Source organism: Bufo gargarizans, chromosome 9 (assembly GCF_014858855.1).
Source record: "Bufo gargarizans isolate SCDJY-AF-19 chromosome 9, ASM1485885v1, whole genome shotgun sequence".
NCBI classification, from domain to species: Eukaryota; Metazoa; Chordata; class Amphibia; order Anura; family Bufonidae; genus Bufo; species Bufo gargarizans.
This window is the reverse complement of record NC_058088.1, coordinates 143,947,760-143,969,017: the sequence shown is the minus strand read 5'-3', so window position 1 is coordinate 143,969,017 and position 21,258 is coordinate 143,947,760. Positions and strand designations below refer to the sequence as shown.

The 21,258-nt window shown below is 45.6% G+C and overlaps 1 protein-coding gene across 4 annotated transcripts in view; it reads left to right on the top strand.

The window, feature by feature from the left end:
• LOC122946423 (gamma-aminobutyric acid receptor subunit alpha-3-like) overlaps nt 1–21,258 on the top strand; it is a 489,200-nt gene that overhangs the window by 432,817 nt on the left and 35,125 nt on the right. For all 4 annotated transcript variants that reach the window (XM_044306046.1, XM_044306045.1, XM_044306044.1 and 1 more), the window contains one exon: nt 4,270–4,422. In XM_044306046.1, coding sequence (XP_044161981.1) covers nt 4,270–4,422 — 153 coding nt within the window. The remainder of the gene's footprint in view (nt 1–4,269; nt 4,423–21,258) is intronic.

The following is a 21,258-nucleotide window of genomic DNA, read 5'->3' as shown; positions in this document are numbered from 1 at the left end:
AAAACCAAGTTTGCTCTACTCTATCCTGCGATGCTGCGAGTTTATCGCGCAGATGGATGTATAGAGACTTTTTTTAACCCCTAAGGAAGCATCGGAGGCCCTAGAGGTAGAGAATGATATGCTCACATCTCAGCCCAGCCATTCGCAGTGGATCCCTTTCTCAGGTAGAGGAAGAAGGGAAAAGACGCCGGGACGCCGCGGATCTCCGAGACCACCCAATGGAGCTGACAGGTCTGCAGATGCGCAGTTCCTGAGCCAGGGATCAGATTGGGACTGACAGAAGACTCCATTTAAGATGGGACACGTGAGAATTGCAGGGGTCATACGTTAAATCTCCATGTTGTTTATGCTTTGATAGGGCTGTTATACAGCTGCTAATTTCACAAGGGGGGCTTTGTCTTTAGCGGGCAGGAGGCCGCAGCTTTTGGTGGCCCATTGTATAAATCACTTATGGTTATAGTGGGGAGGTTGTGTTTTCTTATTTTACCATAAGGGGCGAGGGGACGACGGGGCTAAATGTTTCTCTGTTTGAAACGGCTATACCCAACAATGTGTGAAAATTTTGAAGTCTAAAAATGGGATACTTACGTTGTGTTTAGACATATGGGGCATTCTGTTCATGGGGGGAGGGTGGGCGGGAAGGTAAGTGTGACTTTATTCCACATTGAGGTAGCTGAACCACACACGGGTTCTCACGGGCTAGACCCTTTTCTTTGGGGTGAGTCTCTTGCGGAGATCTGGGCAGCGGACATAACATGAGAATAGCCACTTGGAATGTGAAGGGGCTGCATTCTCAATTCAAACGCATGTCGGTTTTGAAACATCTCAAAAAACTTAAAGTCGACGTTGCTCTTCTGCAGGAGACTCACCTCGAGGAGTGGGACTTTTGGAGACTCTGTAAGCTTTGGGTGGGTCAGGTGCTCGGTTCCTCCTCTGTGGGGAATAAGGCAGGGGTCATTGTCTTATTACATCGAAACCTACAGTGTGGTGCAACCTCAGATAGTGAAGGAAGACTAATAAAAATACTACTAGACTCACCGTCGGGACCTCTTACAATATACAATATCTACGCACCCAACACTGCCCAACAAGGTTTGTACCATAGATTAGAGACAGCAATACTACTAGAAGGGAAGGGTTAATTGGTGATAGCAGGTGATTGTAATAGAGTTCATGATGAGAGGGAGGATAGACGCCACCTATCCCCTAGACTGTGTCCTAAACCGAAGAGGGCACACACTCTATTTCTTTTTTTCCAATCTTCAAACCACAGGACTGATCGATGTCTGGAGACATATTCATCAGGCAGAAAGGGAATACTCCCACTTTTCACATGTCCACTCTTCGTTGTCAAGACTAGATTACTTTCTGTCTTCCCCAGACCTTCTACCGAAAGTCCTCAAGCTACCGTGCCAGACACAGACAGGGTACAGACTATATATGGCGGTTGCCGCATCACCTTATGAGGGATGAAGAATTTGTAGATAGACTAAGGGGGTGGTGGTGGGTGTTTTCTCAGGATAACAAGCCCCATAAACAGGACCCTAGCCTGTTCTGGGATGTGGCTAAAGCGGTATTGAGGGGACATATTATAGCCTACTCAACAGGGAAGAAAAAATATGTAAATAACAAATATGAAGAAGCTGTCAAAGTCCTAAGGGAAGCATACACGACCTATGTACATGACCCCACGGAAGCCAATAAATTACTTTGGATGACAGACAAGCATACTTTTGATTACTGCATGGAAAGGAAAGCTAAGTGGTTTGGGGAACGTAAGAAAGTGGAGCTATTTAGATATGGGAACAAGGCAGGCAAGCTACTGTCCAATTTCAATAGACCATTCTCACATCGCTCCCAACTTTATCCCTTTAACCCGGAAGGGAAACAAAGAGGCATCACAACTCTACAGGATATTCTAGACAGCACAAAACAGAATATAATGTCATGGGAAGACTTCCGTACCAAGTACGGGGCTACCTCGTCCCATTTCCTTCCCTTTTACCAGGTACGCTCCTACTGCAAGGCACAGGCGGAGAAGTTGGGAGATCCAGACAGACTGGCTTGGTTTGGAGCCTTACTGGGTCTAAACAAATCCATACTCCCTTTATCAGACTTGTACCGCAAGCTCCACGATACACAAACTTTGGGGCTTGTTGCAAGAACTTTTTCTACCTGGGAAAAGGGAATTAAATGTACTGCACCTCGCAAAATTAAATTGGAACAGTTTCAAACACATTCGTAAAGCTATATAACGAACAATGGAGGGAAACCCAACTGAGAATCATGCATAAGACTACTTATGCTTTTGACCTGACATACCGGGATGCGCCAGTTCATTATTTAAGACATTGCCCTAAATGTTCATTAGCTAGAGCAGGACTCTTACATGGTCTGTGGGATTGCCCGAACATACAGCCTATTTGGACTCAAGCTATTACACATATTCGGCCCGTATGCGGAGTGGAAGTGGCACTCAACCCACAACAATGCATTTTTCAAGGTATTCCATTAAACCAAGCTGACGAAATGGGGGTAGGGGTGGCTGAGAAGGGGTTAAGAAATCCATTTTAAGACATTGGCTACAAAAAGATATCCCCACATGGGATGAGGTAATTGGAACCATGAGGCAAATGTTATACATGGAGAGACTGGAGCTAGAACGACACAAAGAACAGTCGACAGCCAAGTTCATTAAAAAATGGAGAAAGTTTATTGAAACTAATCTAGCGGAGGGGGAAATCGGAGAGTTAATGTCTCCATTCCAGCATACAAAATGGTACCCAAATGCCCAATTAAAGAGCACATTGGGAAAGCTACAAATACGAGATATTTAGATTGTGTCACTGCCACCTCAATGTGGAATAAATAAAAATACTACAAACTATTGTTATATCTATCAGATGGCAAATAGGGATGTTGGGGGGGTTGGGGAGGGAATCTGTTATGTCATTGAGGAAGTTTAAAAAAAAAAAAAAATATTCAGGACATATTGACAATAGATGCTGTATCATATGAAAATGGTTTGCATCTTTTTGTGCAAGTGATGTATGCTCCTCTTGATAGTTGTCTTGAAACCAATAAAAATAAGTAAAAAATAAAATAAAAATGAATCCTCTTCTATGTTTGTGTACAAACCTTCTTTCCTAGAGGCGCAGAGGATGTCCCCTTATCACAGTCCTGGGGATAAATAGATGATGGGATAGATCTCTGTACTGACCCCTGATATATTTATACATAGTAATAAAATATCCCCTCAGTTGTCTTTTTTCTAGAGTGAATAACCCTAATATTGATCATCTTTCCGGGTACTGTAATTCCTTCATTCCCGTAATTACTTTAGTTGCCCTCCTCTGAACCCTATCCAGCTCTGCTATGTCTGCCTTGTTCACAGGAGCCCAGAAGTGTACACAGTACTCCATGTGTGGTCTGACTAGTGATTTGTAAAGTGCTAGGACTATGTTCAGTTGCTTCCTAAATGCAAAATCGTGTAACTTTCTAAATATTCTTCATAAAAAAATAAAATAATAATAATTGTTATGCTAGTCTGCTTGACTTTCTCAAACAGTTGTTGTTCTAGTGCTTATAGCATAGATCTGATAGAATGCTGTACTGAGCTGTGTTGAGTCTCTCTGCTCTCCTCTTCTTTCCTGATAGCAGCAGGGAGCAAGAGGAGGATGTACATGGTGGATCAGGCTATGGAAACAGAGAAAAGCCAAGCATTTAGGACATACAGATCACATAAGTTGTACTGAAACAGAGGTGTTTAGATTGGGGCAAAGCACACATGGGAAGGGGATGAATCACACAGGCTATGTCATTGTGTATAAAGAGAATAGAGCACACATGGCAGTTGGTGCTGTGGTATGGAGGAGGAAAGCACACACTCCTCAGCTTCAATGTCTGTCAGCAGAAGGGGGTTTGTAGAAAGGAAAATACATACACGGCTGAGAAAACTCTGAAATTAGGAGCAGTTTAGAATGAAAGAATCAATGAATGAATGAATGAAGATTGCAATCTGAAACATAATGCAACTTTAGCAAATACCATATGTAAAAGAAAATAATGTTTTCATTTTCCATTTCAAAATGTACATAGCCTTTAATAATATCTAGTAAAATACATTTTGGTACAGAACAGAGAGTTGTGTATTGATGCTTTCAATCTTGTTTGTACGACCATCTGTATCTTTTACTTTGTTTTGTTTGACATAACATATTGTATATATCATAATTACTTTTATTAGTTATTTTTATTTTTGCCTCTTAGGTGAATACATTGTTATGACAACACACTTCCACTTAAAGCGTAAGATTGGATACTTTGTCATTCAAACATACCTACCATGCATAATGACAGTTATCTTGTCCCAAGTGTCATTCTGGCTGAACAGGGAGTCGGTGCCAGCTAGAACTGTGTTTGGTGAGTCAACAAATTCTATTATGATATATATATATATATATATATATATATATATCTTTTTTATAATTGGAAATTAGGATTATACTGTATACTATAAAGTTCCTGTCCCTAGACACATTATGAAGAGAAACATTAGAATTCTCAGTCACAGGCTTTAACACAAAGAGGGATTATGGAATCTAATTATAAAACCAGGGAAGTCACGTAACTCATCTAGGCATACTATATGCATAAATATCCACAGGATATAGCAATTTAGATGGTTATACAAATAGGCGCACAATCCAGCACTTTTGATGATTAGCAAGCAAAATGTGGTTAAGAGCATGGCAATGCTCTGCAAACAAATGTGGATGGTGAAATGACTTAAAATAACATAAAATACGTAAAAATAAAAATAATCTTGATCTTGGAGGACGAGGTCCATATGGAGTAGGAGGTTGTAACACTCCAACTGGTGTGGACCCGCTGTGCCACTTACTGGTTTGGCTTTGGGCCAAACTTGGGAGCGGAATCTAAGTGTTCCCCCTGGTCTTCACCCTTTATCCCGCTCCAAGATGCGGAAGCTGTTCTTAGCTGCAAGGGAGACACCAGGTCGCTACCGCAAGAGTGGTCCCGGTTAAGTGGCAGCTGGCCGAGCAGAATGCCCCGGTGCAAGCACTAGGGATACAGGCAGGTGGAGGGAGCTGTTTCTGGATGGAAGATGCGCAGCAGCAAAGACAGATGAAGCAGAGCTGAGTTAGTAATTAAGCAGAACTGGAGGTGTTAGAACAGCAGAGCTGAATAGCTCAGGTGCAGCAGGTGTAACAAGCTGAACAGCAGACAGAGGCGTGGTCGACAATCCGAATCATACACTTGAGAGCAGAGAGGTGCAGGAGGATCAGGCAGAGTCTAGGTCAGGATACAGGCTAATGTCGGCATCAGGGGATGACAACACAGGAACTACAAGCTGGAACCTTCGCTATAGAGAACTACAATATTGCTCAGGTATCACAGGAAGGGGGAAGCACCCTTATAAAGGTGGTGCCTGGCCGGGATTGGAGAGAAGGCATAATCAGGGGCGTACATGAACCCTTAAAGAAACAGGACACGTGCGGCTCCTACAAGATGCAACTGAAGTCGTCACCACCTGCGACGGAGAAGAGGAGCCTTATGTGCAGTTCAATTGAGGTACACAGCAGGATGCGCTGCACTCTGGCGGCTGCCAGCTGCCATTGTTACAGTATCCCCCCTCTCATTCCCCTTCTTGGTCCTGATGTGGTGAAAAAATCTTTTGAGAAGATTCGTAGCATGTACATTCTCCTCCGGCTCCCAGGAACGTTCCGCAGGACCATAGATCTTCCAGTCTACAAGGAAGTACCTCTTGCCACCAACTACCTTGAAATCGAGGGTGTTCTGTACTTCAAATTCAGATTCTTCGCCATTAGGAATGGAAGTAGTGGTGGAGGGGGTTCTGGAAAAGGAGTTGAGGACCAATGGTTTCGGGAGAGATGCATGGAAGGAGTTTGGAATCCGGAGGGTAGGAGGCAACCGAAGTTTGTAGGAAACAGGGTTGATGTGCTCTAGGATCTCAAATGGGCCCAGAAACTGGGGAGCAAATTTGTAACAGGGTACCTTCATGCAGATGTTCCGGGAGGAAAGCCAGACTTTGTTGCCAGGAGAGAACTGAGGATGTGGTCTACGTCTGGTATCTGCATTCTTCTTCATATGGGTAACTGCCTGAGAGATAGAGTCCTTAGTCTGTCTCCAGATGCTGAGGAAGTCTCTGAACAAAGAATTAGCAGCTGGTACCTCAGAAGATGCAGACAGGGATAAAGGAGCACGGGGATGAAGTCCATACACTATATGGAAGGGAGAAGAGCCTGTAGATTCTTCGGAATGGCTGTTGTAAGAGAATTATGTGCAAGGCAGGTGCCGAACCCAGTCATCATGCTGAGCAGAGACAAAGTGACGTAGGTAGTTCTCCAAGATCTGGTTAATTCGTTCAACTTGCTCATTAGACTGAGGATGGTAACCAGAAGAGAAATCTAACTTGAACTCAAGTAGCTCACAGAGCGCTCGCCAGAATTTGGAAGTGAATTGTACCCCGCAATCAGACACAATGTGCAGAGGTAGATCATGAAGGCGGAAGATGTGTTCTATAAACAGACCGGCCAATCAATTAGCAGAAGGCAATCCAGGAAGCGGAATAAAAATGTGCCATCTTGGAAAATCTGTCTACCACTACCCAGATTACGGAACAGCCAGCAGAGGACGGGAGATCTGTGATAAAGTCCATAGCGATATGCTGCCAGGGGACTTCAGGAATGGGTAACTGTAGTAGCAAGCCCGTGGGTTTTGTTCGGTAAGCCTTGTTGCAGGCACAGGAAGTACAGGCAGACATAAACTCCCGGACATCTTGGTAGGTTCGGCCACCAACAGTGACGGGACAGCAAATCAAGGGTCTTACGCATCCCAGGGTGACCAGCATACTTGGAGCAATGTCCCCATGAAAGAATTTTCCTCCTCTTGGCCTGTAGAACGAAGATCTTCCCCGGAGGAATATCTCTCACGCGGAGTGGCGCCACAGAAATCAGACAAGACAATTCTATAATATGTTGAGGTTCTTCAATCTGAACCGCTGGGTCGAAAGAACGGGAAAGTGCATTTACATTTTATCAGGCGGTCGGAAATGCAGAAGAAAATTGAATCTGGCAAAGAAAAGTGCCCATCGAGCCTGACGTTGATTTAGATGCTGTGCAGACTGTAGATATGTCAGATTCTTGTGATCAGTGTATATCACCACAGGATGCAGAGCCCCCTCCAGAAGGTATCTCCATTCTTCCAAGGCCATCTTGATAGCCAGCAGCTCTCTATCACCGATGGAATAGTTTATTTCCTTAGAAGAGAAGAGCTTGGAGAAGAAACCACACGAGACAAATCTCTCTTTGGAGTTCTTCTGTAGCAGGACAGCACCTGCTCCAATAGAGGAAGCATCCACTTCAAGGAAGAACTGTTTGGAGGGATCTGGATGACAGAGAACAGGAGAAGCGGCAAAGCAGTCTTTAAGATGCAGGAAAGCAGACTCAGCTTCAGGGGTCCACTTCTTTGCATCCACCCCTTTCTTCGTCAGAGCAGAAATAGGAGCTGTGTGGGAAGAGAAGTTTGGGATGAACTGTCTATAGAAGTTGGCAAACTCCAGGAACCTTTTAAATGGCACAGAGACCTTGAGGAGGAGGTCAGTTCAGGACAGCTGAGACATTGTCGGGGTCCATTTGTAGACCAGAGCATGAAACAATGAATCCCAGGAAGGGTAAGGTGGACTGATCAAAGACACATTTTTTGAGCTTAGCACACAGACCATTCTCCCGTAATTGCTGCAAAACAAGGCGCACTTGCTTCCGGTGAGTGGTCAAGTCGGGGAATAGATGAGAATATCATCAAGATACACCACTACACAGTTGTACAACAGGTCCCGGAAGATATCGTTCACAAATTCTTGAAAAACTGCCGGAGCGTTGCATAGGCCGAACGGCATGACCAGGTACTCATAGTGGCTATCATGGGTATTGAACGTCATCTTCCACTCATCGCCTTCATGGATTCGGATCAGGTTATACGCACCATGCAGATCCAACTTGGAAAATATCTGGGCGCCTCGGATAAGGTCGAACAGTTCAGAAATCAGAGGCAGAGGGTACTTGTTCTTGACCATGATCCTGTTCAGCCCACGATAATCTATGCACGGACGGAGTGACCCGTCTTTCTTGGCCACGTCTTTCTTGCCGCCGGAGAGGCAGACTTTCGGATAAATCCCCTCTGGGGTTTTCCTTAACATACTCGGCCAGAGCCTGAGTTTCTGGTAGAGATAACGGATAAACCCTTCCGCGAGGTGGAGAAGCCCCAGGTAGAAGATCGATCGGGCAGTCATAAGACCAATGAGGTGGTAAAGTCTCAGCCCTCCTCTTACAGAAAACAAACTCATATGCCACATATTGCGGAGGCAGACAAGACAGTTTAATAGGCACTGGACGAGGAGACAATGGGCGAACCACCAACAGACAGGAAGAATGAACTGAGTACCCCAGCTGAGAATATCCCCTGTATGCCAGTTTAAGATGTGAGAATGCTGCTGTAGCCAGGGCAATCCCAGAATCACTGTGTCCGTTGAATCCGGCAGGACATAGAAAGATATGTTTTTCAGAATGTAGTACCCCGACTTGGAGTTTAACCCCTTAGGGACTTAGGACGTACCGGTACGCCATGTTTGCCGAGTCCTTAAGGACCAAGGACTTACCGGTACGTCCTAATTTTAAAACGGCATTGCGGCGCAGCGGGGGTTAATCGCAACAGGATGTCCGCTGAAATCATTCAGTCAAATGACCCCCCCGCATCGGCGATCGCCACAAACCGCAGGTCAATTCAGGTTTGCGGTTTTACCTTATCCAGCGGGCGGCTATGCCATCGGGTCCCCATGCGGCTGTAGGTGGGACCCGATGGCATGGAAGGCAGTGCGATGCCTTCCTGAGGCATCACCGCTGCCTTCCTGTGACGTGCCAGGCCGGAAGCTGTATGAGTAATACACACATACAGCCAATGCAATCCAATACAGAAGTATTGGAATGCATCGTAAATTGTCCCAATATGGGACAAAAAAAAAGTGAAAAAAAGTTTACAAAATAAAGTTTTCCCCCCAAAAAAATTACGTTTCAAGTAAAAATAAACAAAAACGCCATTTTCCCCAAATAAAGTTTAAAAAAATTGGTAAAATAGGAGGGAAAAAAGTATACATATTAGGTATCGCCGCGTTCGTATCGACTGTCTCTAGAAACATATCACATGACCTAACCCCTCAGATGAACACCGTAAAAAATTAATCATACATCACAAAAAGTGTAATAGCAAGCGATCAAAGTCATATGCACCCCAAAATAGTGCCAATCAAACCGTCATCTCATCCCGCAAAAAAATTAGACCCTACTTAAGATAATCGCCCAAAAACTGAAAAAACTATGGCTCTCAGAATATGGAGACACTAAAACATGATTATTTTTTTTGTTTCAAAAATGATATTGTGTAAAACTTACATAAATAAATAAAAAAGTATACATATTAGGTATAGCCGCGTCTGTGACAACCTGGTCTATAAAAATACCACATGATCTAACCTGTCAGATGAATGTTGTAAATAACAAAAAATAAAAAATAAAAACCCCTTACGGTGAATACCGTAAAAAAAATAAAAAAACTTTGCCAATGCATCTATTTCTTGTTACCTTGCCTCACAAAAAATGTAATATAGAGCAACCAAAAATCATATGTACCCTAAACTAGTACCAAAAAAACTTCCACCCTATCCCGTAGTTTCTAAAATGGGGTCACTTTTTTGGGGTTTCTACTCTAGGAGTGCATCAGGGGGGCTTCAAATGGGACATGGTGTAAAAAAAAACAGTCCAGCAAAATCTGCCTTTCAAAAACCATATGGCATTCCTTTCCTTCTGCGCCCTGCTGTGTTACCGTACAGCGGTTTACGACCACATATTGGGTGTTTCTGTAAACTACAGAATCAGGGCCATAAATACTGAGTTTGGTTTGGCTGTTATCCCTTGCTTTGTAAAAAATAAAAAATATAAAAATGGAAAATCTGCCAAAAAAGTGAAATTTTGAAATTGAATCTCTATTTTCCATTAATTCTTGTGGAACACCTTAGGGTTAACAAAGTTTGTAAAATCAGATTTGAATACCTTGGGGGGTTTAGTTTCTAGAATGTGGTAATTTTTGCATTGTTTCTATTATAGAAGCCTTGCAAAGTAACTTCAGACCTGAACTGGTCCCTAAAAAATTTTTTTTTTAATTTCTGAAAAATTTCAAGATTTGCTTCTAAACTTCTAAGTCTTGTAACATCCCCAAAACATAAAATATCATTCCCTAAATGATCCAAACATGAAGTAGACATATGGGGAGTGTAAAGTAATAACTATTTTTGGAGGTATTACTATGTATTATAGAAGTAGAGAAATTGAAACTTGGAAATTTGCAATTTTTTACAAAGTTATCACCTCTTAACGTGACTCTGGTCAGATTTGCAATAAATGGCCTCGTCCTTAAGGTGAAATAAGGTTATGTCCTTAAATAGTTAAAGAAACAGGATGCGTGCGGCTCCTACAAGGTGCAACTGAAGACGTCGCCGCCTGCGACAGTGCAGGAAAGCGGGTCCGGAGCCTGCAGCGGAGAGGAGGAGCCTTGTGTGCAGTTCGACTGAGGTACACAGCAGGATGCGCTGCATGCTGGGGGCTGCCAGCTGCCATTGTTACAGAGGTTGAGGAAGCGGTGGATGTGGCGGTGTAGGTGGAAGCGGCGGTGGAGGATGAGGAGGTAGCCTACACTGCTTTTTGGTTTTTATTTTTTATTTTTTTGTTTAAATTCCCAAAACATTGGGAAATATAACCTGTTATATCCCCCTCCAGCCGTGCTAAAAAAAGTTCAGACAATACACTGGCTGCAGGGCAGACCAGCACCTCCAAGGCGTAAAGGGCAAGCTCAGGCCATATGCCCAATTTGTAGACCCAGAAGTTGAAGGGGGCAGACCCATCAGTGAGTACATGTAGGCATTTGCACACATACTGCTCCATTATGTCGCACGTCCCCGTGATGTCCATGATCCAATTGGATATCTGTTCTATCAACTTCCGATGTTCTTTTCTGCGCCTACCATGTTGATCACGGTTAGCAGCGAATCAGGGTTCCACGCCAGAGAGGGAGCGTGAGAAAGGGATACCACATCCAAGGGAGGTCAATGGCTGCAATGTGATCAAGCTGAAATGAGGGACAAATAATTCAAGCAGAAGGATCGAAGGAAAGGGCCAATTAAAGACAAATTTTAGAAATTTAAAGAGGACCTTTCATCAGAAAAAAGTATATAAACTGACTATACCGACGTGTAGAGCCAATCGCAGCGCTCAGCTGATAGCCTGAGTCAGTTTACATACTTTTTCCTGGTGAAAGGTCCTCTTTAAGTCCCTGTCACCTATGCAGAGCTGGGGATTTTCATCACCAGAAATGGGTTAATGTCACCCACCAATGGAACAGATGATTTTTAAAAATGTCAGTCCCTGTCACCTATGCAGAGCAGGGATTTATTCACTGCAAACATTTTAAAATGTCACCCAAGAATGTAACAGAAAAATTTGTGAAATTTATGAACCTGTCTACTAGGTAGAACAGGGGTATATCACAGCCAAAAATTTGTGAATTTCACCTGACAAATTAGTAAAATGACATAAAATAAAATACGTACAAAAAATAAAATAAAAATCTTGATGTAAGAGGTGGAGGTCCATATAGAATAGGAGGTTGAGGAGGCTGAGGACGTAGCAGTGGAGGTGGAAGCAGCGGTGGAGGAGGACGAGGTAGCCAACACTGGTTTTTGGTTTTTAATATTATAATTTTTTTATTAGGGTACACCTCAAAAGAGTAGGAAATATCAAAAATACAACAATGAGCAATTGCATTGTAGTATAATAATGGCTGGGTAAGGCCGGTATACATGTCTATTCTGCACAAGGTACAGACAAGTCTTATGGGATCCATGCCTGGTTCATTTTAATGAACGTGAGCATGTCCACATTGGCTGTAGAGAGGCGGCTGCGCTTGTCTGTGATAACGCCCCCAGCTCCTCCAAGGCGTAAAGGGCAAGCTCAGGCAATGTGCCCAATTTGGAGACCCAGAAGTTGAAGGGGGCAGACCCGTCATTCACTACGTGTAGGCGTGTGCACACATACTGCACCACCATGTTGGTAAAATTCTGCCTCCTGCTAAGACGTTCCATATCAGCTGGTGGTGCTGGTTGTTGTGGCGTGCTGACAAAGCTTTTCCACATTTCGGTCATGCTAACCCTGCCTTCTGAGGTGCTGGTGGTGCCCCAGCTGCGTTGGCGACCTCTTCCTCCTCCTCTGCCTTCGCCTTGTGCTTCCACTGTGCCCCCGCTGTCTGGTGGGAATGTCACTTGCAGCTCATCTACCAGCGTGCGCTTGTACTCGTGCATCTTATGATCACGCTCCAGTGACGGAATTAAGGACGGTACGTTGTCCTTGTAATGGGGATCCAGCAGTGTGGCCCCCAGTAATCAGCACAAGTTAGAATGTGGGCAACTCGGCGGTCGTTGCGGAGACACTGCAGCATGTAATCGCTCATGTGTGCTTGGCTGCTCAGAGGCAACGAAAAGCTGTCTTCTGTGGGAGGTGTATCGTCTGTGTCCTCTGTATCCCCCCAGCCACACACAAGTGATAGCCATGAGCTGGCTTGGGTGCCACCCTGCTGTGAACAAGGTTCCTCCTCCATCTCCTCATCCTCCACCTCATAATCCTCCAGAACTGTGCCCTGGCTGGACAATTGTGTACCTGGTGTTTGTGGGTGCAGGAATCCGCCCTCTGAGCCACTTGTGAATGACTGGACGGAAACCATATGAAATTATCCCTCTTCCTCCTCCTCCTTCTGTGCCACATCCTCTTCCATCATCACCCGAAGTGTTTTTTCAAGAAGTAGGATAGCAACGCTGAGAACGGCATTATCGGCACTGGCCATGTTGGTGGAGTACTCAAAATAGCGTAACAAGGAACACAGGTCTCGCATGGAGGTCCAGTCATTGGTGGGGAAGTGGTACTGTTCCGCAGAGCTACTCACCCGTGTGTGCTGCAGCTGAAACTCCACTATCGCCTGCTGCTGCTCGCACAGTCTGACCAGCATGTGCAAGGTTGAGTTCCACCTTGTGGGCACGTCGCATATGAGGCGGTGAGCGGGAAGGTCGAAGTTATGCTGCGGTGCTGACAGGCGAGCAGCAGCAGGGTGAGAACACCGAAAGCGCGCACAAACGGCCTGCACTTTTGCCAGCAGCTCTGACATATCGGGGTAATTTTTAAGGAACCTCTGCACCACCAAAATCAGCATGTACCAGGCAAGGGATGTGCGTCAAACCGGCTAGTCCCAGAGCTTCTACGATTATTATCGCACACCACGAGGCCGGGCTTGAGGCGCACTGGCACCAACCACTCATCGGTCTGTTGTTCCATGCCCGTCCACAGTTCCTGCGCAGTGTGGGGTTTGTCCCCCAAACCGATAAGTTTAAAAACTGCCTACTGTGGTTTACCCCTGGCTGTGCTGAAGTTGGTGGTGAAGGTCTTACTGTCCTGTACCCCCGGAGTCTATATGCAGTTCAACAGGCAGATATCACCATTCTACTAGTTAATAAGTTAAGACTTGTTTCTGTAATCTGTAGTTTTATTAACCGGCAGTAGATAAGGTAAACTATAAGAAAAAATTTAAATACAAGAACTGAATGTACAGCACAATGTACACAAAGCTTATAAGAAAACATTAAATAATCCCTTACCGACGATGCTTTATTAAAGAGACACATAATGTGCAGCTGCTCCTTCCAAGAGGTGAAGGAAAATGGAAGAAGGAGCCTGTCTCTATCCCACAAAGCCCTGCGAGCAGGAAGTCAGGTGACCTAATGAATATGCATAGTTTATAACAAGGCAGACAATGCGCTTACAGCTAAAGGTCACTAGATTGCGCTGTAGGCACACATATGAACACAGATTAACAAAAACTATGCAATGGTTACTGAAGAGAAGACATTACAGTTACGTTGAACGGATGAGGAGCCGGTAGAGGATGAGAAAGCGGAGTAGGAAGAGGAAGCAACAGGAGGCAAACTGAAGTGCCCTGCAATCCTCAGTGGTGGAAGGACCTGCGCCAAACTGCTATCTGCCTCAGGCCCAGCCGCCTCTGCATTTACCCAGTGTGCTGTTAGGGAGATATAACGTTCCTGACCGTGCTTACTGACTGGTCCAAGTATCCATAGTTAGGTGGACCTTTCCACAGATGGCGTTGCGCAGTGCACATCTGATTTTGTCCCCCCACTTGGTTGAGCAGGGAAAGGATGGCTCACCTCGAAAAGTAGTGGTGGCTGGGAACAACATTCTGTGGGACAGCCGGAGGGGGATCCATGGCAAAACTCCCATGGAAAATTACATAGTTGACGCAGAGTCGGGTTTTACTACATAAAGGGCATAAATCACCTAACATTCCTAAATTGTTTGGAATAACGTGCTTTAAAACATCCAGTGTGTGTATATCATCAGGTATGATGTTGTATCGATTAGGTAGTGTAAGGGTTACTCCCGCTTCACAGTGACAGACCAAACTCCCCGTTTAACGCACCGCAAACAGTCCATTTGCACAACCGCAAACTCCCCATTTGCACAAGGTTGGATACCAAGCTAGCCATGTCCCGTTCCTTGTCCTCACTGATGTCATTGAAGGTCTCTTCCTCCACTCAGCCACATACAACACCAAGGGTCCCCGAAAGGTGACAACAAGCCCCCTGGGACGCCTGCTGTATTTGGTCTTCCACCTCCTCAAAGCCACCTTCCTCCTCTGACTCCTCTTCTTCAGACTCCTCTCTCTGCATTGCCGCAGGTTCAGCATTGACGACGACAAGGCTGCTTCTGGTGGTGATGGTGACCACAACTCTTCCTCTTCATGCTCATCTACGGCCTTAGTCAAGCACTCTTCGCAGGGCACGCTCCAGAAAAAACGCATATGGGATGAGGTCGATGATGTTGCCTTGGGTTTGACTGACCAGGTTTGTCACCTCCGCAAAAGGACGCATGAGCCTACAGCCATTGTGCATGAGCGTTCAGTAACACGGCCCAAAAATACCCAGCTTCGCAGAGACTGTCCTCTTTTTTTTTTTTATTAAAAAAATCAGTTCTTACCAGTTTAATCTTTGTTTTGTCCCCTATCAGGGGCCGGTGTATGGAATAGATTTTAGGAACCGGGAGATGGAAAAAGTTGCTTGGTCGGTCCTCTTACTTCCAATTTGGGGCACTGTGCGTACGGCTTGCACTCTACTGTGCCACCAGATATGAGTGGTGTGTTTAAGTAGTACTATTCCTATCAGTTTAATCCCTGGTACATCCCCTATCAGAGGACATGTATGGAATAGATTTTAGGAGCAGGAAGATGGAAAAAGATGCTTGATTGGTCCTCCTACTTCCAATTTGGGGCACTGCGCGTGCAATGTACTGTGCCACCAGATATGAGTGGTGTGTTAAGTAGTACTATTCCTATCAGTTTAATCCCTGTTACGTCCCCTATCAGGGGACGTGTATGGAATAGATTTTGGACAACCGCAAAGAATTGTCAATAGTTGACACACTTATGACATACATTTTATTCCTCTATGCGTCAATCTTGGTGTAGTGATGACTGTGCTCGTGCGCAAGTTTGGGAGATTGCAGGCGATGGGGTTTTTTCAAAGCCCATGGTCGTGCTAAGGTAGTGATAGTTAAATGACCCAGAAAACAATGATTCTGCAGTGTGGGCCCATTGTTGGCCTAGTAGGCTTTAATGATCACCTTAGATGATCACAAAGAAAATTAATGTTTTTTCTATGCAAAATCATCCAGCCGATCGCTTTTGGTCTGTTCACAATGAAGCAACGACCTTATCATCTGGGGTGTGCCAACATTGCCATTGCCAACACACTCATAGAGGTGGTCGCTTCATTGTGATACGCAAGCCCCTTCACCACAACAAGGTAACAATCACGAAGGGGAATTGACACATGTATGTGTCTTTTTTTAAAAAAAATTTGCAGCCACAGTGCAGCACCAGAGGCCAGAAAAATTAGGCATGAACACATGCCTGACAAATTAGGTATTGTTGCAGCTGCTGCTGTAGTAGTGGCCCAAAAAATTGATGTTTCCCAGGCAGAAAGTGCCCTAAAACATTGCGGCTTGAACCCTAGTTGGTGGCGGATAAGTCACGCAAGTCATCCGGCATTCAGAGATAAAATACAGCAGCGTGTGGACCATTTTTAGCCCAAGGTAGCTCATCTCATCAGGCCTTTTTTAGTCGAATGTATCGCCCACTGTCAGTCCCTTCAGGATCCATCCCTCATTCATCTTAATAAAGGTGAGGTAATCTAGACTTTTTTGACCTAGGCGACTTCTCAGTGACAATACCTCCTGCTGCACTGAAGGTCCTTTCTGACAGGACACTTGAAGCAGGGCAGGCCAGAAGTTCTATCGCAAATTGGGATAGCTCAGGCCACAGGTCAAACCTGCACACTCAGTAGTCAAGGGGTTCATCGCTCCTCAGAGTGCCGATATCTGCAGTTAAGGCGAGGTAGTCTGCTACCTGTCGATCGAGTCGTTCTCTGAGGGTGGACCCTGAAGGGCTGTGGCGATGCGTAGGACTTAAAAAGCTCTGCATGTCCTCCATCAACAACACGTCTGTAAAGCGTCCTGTCCTTGCCGGCATGGTCATGGTAGGAGGAGGATTACTTTCACCTCTTCCCCTGTTAGATTCCCGTTGTGCTGTGACATTACCCATATACGCTGTGTAAAGCATACTTTTTAATTTATTTTGGAACTGCTGCATCCTTTCTGACTTCCGGTAATTCGGTAACATTTCAGGCACTTTCTGCTTATACCGGGGGTCTAGTAGCGTGGCCACCCAGTACAGGTCGTTCGCCTTCAGCCTTTTTATATGAGGGTCCCTCAACAGGCACGACAGCATGAAAGACCCCATTTGCACAAGGTTGGATGCCGAGCTCCTCATGTCCCGCTCCTCGTCCTCACTGATCTCACTAAAGGTCTGTTCCCCCCAGCCACGTACAACACCATGGGTACCAGATAGGTGACAACGAGCACCCTGGGATGCCTGCTGTCGTTGGTCTTCCTTCTCCTCAAAGCCACATTCCTCCTCTGACTCCTCTTCCTCAGACTCCTCTTCTAGTGTTGCCGCAGGTCCAGCAAGTGATGCTGATAAGGCTGTTTCTGGTGGTGATGATGGTGACCACAACTCTTCCTCTTCACGCTCATCCTACGGCCTGATCCAGCACTCTTCGCAGGGCACGTTCCAGGATGAAAAAAAAATGGGAAGATGTCGCTGGTGGTGCCTTCGGTGCGACTGACTAGGTTTGTCACCTCCTCAAAAGGACGCATGAGCCTACAGGCATTGTGCATGAGCGTCCAGTAACGAGGCAAAAAAATTCCCAGCTCCGCAGAGGCTGTCCTTGCATTCCGGTCATACAAATACTCGTTGACTGCTTTTTCTTGTTGGAGCAGGCGGTCAAACATTAGGATTGTTAAATTCCAACGTGTCGGGCTGTCGCAAATCAAGCGCCTCACTGGCATGTTGTTTTGCTGCTAAATGTCTGAAAAGTGCGCCATGGCCGTGTAGTAACGCCTGAAATGGCCACACACCTTCCTGGCCTGCTTGAGGACGTCCTGTAAGCCTGGGTACTTATGCACAAAGCGTTGTACGATCAGATTACACACATGTGCCATGCATGGCACATCTGTCAACTTGCCCAAATTTAATGTGCTTCCGTTGTCACATACCACTTTGCCGATCTCCAGTTGGTGCAGAGTCAGTCACTGATCACCCTGTGTGTTCAGGGCGGACAGGAGTGCTGGTCCGGTGTGACTCTCTGCTTTCAGGCAAGTCAACCCCAAGACGGCGTGACATTGTCGTATCCGGGATGTGGAATAGCCCCTGGGGAGCTGGGTTTGTGCAGTTGATGTGGAGCAAGACGCAGCAGCAGAAGAGGACTCAGCCGAGGAGGTTAGCGAAGAGGATGGAGTAGGAGGAGTAGAGGAGGTGGCAGCAGGCCTGCCTGCAAGTCGTGGCGGTGTCACCAACTCCTCTGCAGAGCCACACATTCCATGCTTGGCACCCGTCAGCAGGTTTACCCATTGCGCAGTGTACGTGATATACCTGCCCTGACAGTCCTTTGCAGACCAGGTATCAGTGGTCAGATGGACCGTTGCACCAACACTGTGTGCCAGAGATGCCATTACTTCCTTTTGCACAATAGAGTACAGGTTAGGGATTGCCTTTTGTGAAAATAAATTTTGGCCAGGTACCTTCCACTGCGGTGTCCTAATAGCTACAAATTTTTTGAAGGCCTCAGACTCCACCAGCTTGTAAAGTAAAAGCTGGCGGGCTAAGAGTTCCAACAAGCCAGCTGTCAGACACTGGGCAATGGGGTGAATCTGTGAGATTGGCTTCTTACGCTCAAACATGTCCTTGACAGACACCTGACTGTGGGCAGATGAGCAGGAACTGCTCAAGGCTCAAGGCGGAGTGGTGGGTGGTTGAGAGGGGGCAAGGAGGACAGCAGTGGTTGACGTGGCTGGAGATGCTGGACCAGGAGGAGGATGGTGGCTTTGAGTTTGTGTGCTGCTTGTACTCATGTGTTGATCCCATAGGCATTTGTGATGTGAGATCATGTGCCTTCGCAAAGCAGTTGTGCCTAAGTGGGTGTTGGACTTCTCATGACTCAGTTTCTTTTGGCACAGGTTGCAAATGGCATCGCTGTTATCAGAGGCAGACACACACAAAAAATGCCACACTGCTGAACTTTGCAATGACGACATTCTGGTGGTGGCAACAGCATGCGTTGATTGGCGTGCTGTATGGCTGACCCCGGGTGCCGATACATGCTGTCTGACTATGCCATTAGCTCCTTGCGACGACCTCCCCCTGCTTCCAACTCATCTCCTCCTCTCTGTCTCCCCATCTGAACTTTCCCCCTGTTCTTCTTCTCTTCGATCAGGCACCCACGTGACATCCACGGACACATCGTCATCATCAACTGCTTCACTTGTATCTGACAACTCAGCAAAGGAAGCAGCAGCGGGTACAACATCATCACACCATACGTCCATCTGTGTAATGCTGCCTGACAGACATCCCTGTTATCTACATCCTCTTGCAATAATGGTTGCGCATCACTCATTTCTTCCAACTGATGTGTAAATAACTTCTCTGACAGATCAAGTGAAGCAGCTGTGGTGCTAGTGTTGGTGGTGGCAGCAGGCGGGCGAGTGGTAACTTGAGAGGTGCCCGAAGCTGAGCTGGAGGAGGATGGTGCTTCAAGGTTCCGAGCGGAAGCTGTAGAAGATTGGGTGTCCTGTGTTAGCCAGTCAACTATGTCCTCAGAACTTTTCGAGTTCAGGGTACGTGGCCTCTGAACACTGAGCATTATTCTGGGGCCAAAGGGAATCACAGCACCACGGCCACGACGGCCCCTGCGGGGTGGACTGCCTCTGCCTGTCATTTTTTTAGATTAGTTTAATTGTACTATGCGTGCAAGCTACTGTGACACCAGATATGAGTGGCACTGTGCACTGGCAGAAGTTGGCAGAGTAGACGCTGTAGGCCTGACACACACGCTTGCATACAACTTACTGCTATTCAATCTATTACAGTCAAAAGAGTTGTTGTTTTTTTAATGTAATCTACTGTGATGACACCAGATATGAGTTGCGCTGGTTACACTATGCACTTGCAGGGCCTGAAACACACACGCATGCAGGCAAAATTTAATTTTTTTATGTAATCTACTGTGATGACACCAGATATGAGTTGCGCTGGTGACAGGCAACTGACTACTATTATTTCACAGTCAAAATTTTATATATTTTTTTAAATGTAATCTACTGTGACACCAGATATGAGTTGCACTGGTGACACTATGCACTTGCAAGGCATGAAACACACACGCGTGTAGGCAACTGACTGCTATTATATTAAAGTATTTTATTTATTTTTTAAATGCAAGCTTCTGTGACACCAGATATGAGTGGTGGCACTGGGCAAGCAGGCACAGTATACGCTGTGAGTCTGACACGCATGCTGGCAGGCAGGCAACTGCAATTAGATTACACAGGGAAAAAAAAAGGCAGACTGATGTTCTAGCCCTAAAAAGGGCTTTTTGGGGTGCTGTCCTTACAGCAGAGATCAGATGAGTTTTTCAGGACTGTAGTGAACACTGAATACATTATCCTAGCTATCAATTTCCCTATTAAATCATCAGCAGCACTGTCCCTCCTCTCACTAAGAATGCAGCTTCCAAATGAATCTAAAATGGATGCTGTCCAGGAGGTGGGAGGGTCTTCTGCTGATTGGCTGGAATGTGTCTGCTGACTGTGAGGTACAGGGTCAAAGTTTATTCAATGATGATGAATAGGGCGCGGACTGAAAATCGAATATGTTCGCCCGCCGCGGCGAACACGAACAAGCCATGTTCGCCGGGAACTGTTCGCCAGCGAATAGTTCGGGACTTTTCTATCCGTAAATTGCTGACAGTAGAGCCTCTGTATATTTCTATTTATTACTAATTTCTGAGAGAGCTTTCACAAATATCAAATTTTTCTGTATACAATAGTTTCCAATGTTCTTAAAGTTGATCTCATCCTATAAAATAAGAATGCGCCAAAAAGCACAATTAAAGTCTGTATCAAAAGAAGTCCTTTGAAAGCCACCCGAAATTAAGGATGCTGTGTCACGTTATATACAGAGTCCCACCATGAAGTTTTAACTAATTCCAAAAGTTAATTTGCAGTTTTTTTTAGTACTTTGTCTCTGTCATGGTCTCTCCTGTAACAGGGTGTCACAACCAGACAGCTGAGAAGCTCTGACAGAGGCCTTTCAGAACCTCCTCCTTGAGTTCTCTTTGTTATGCTGTTCAGTTCCTCATCTCGTTAGCCTCTCTCAGCTGTCATGGAGTTGGACTGATTGCATCCCTTTAAATTCCGCCCCATAATGCATTACTATTAATATTATTATTATACTACTTCCTGGAGTGTGTGTGCATGCTGATCTTGATTTCCAGTCTGCTACTAAGTTAAGTGCTGAACGTTTATCTGTTATTTTCTGTTTGCTGGATCCCAGGTGACCCTGACTCCCTCCGTGTCTGGTGTAGGGAGCCGGTGGTCGTGTCCCCTCACTATTGTAGGGTGTTCAGGGGTTATATAGTCGAGGTATCTCTTGGATCTT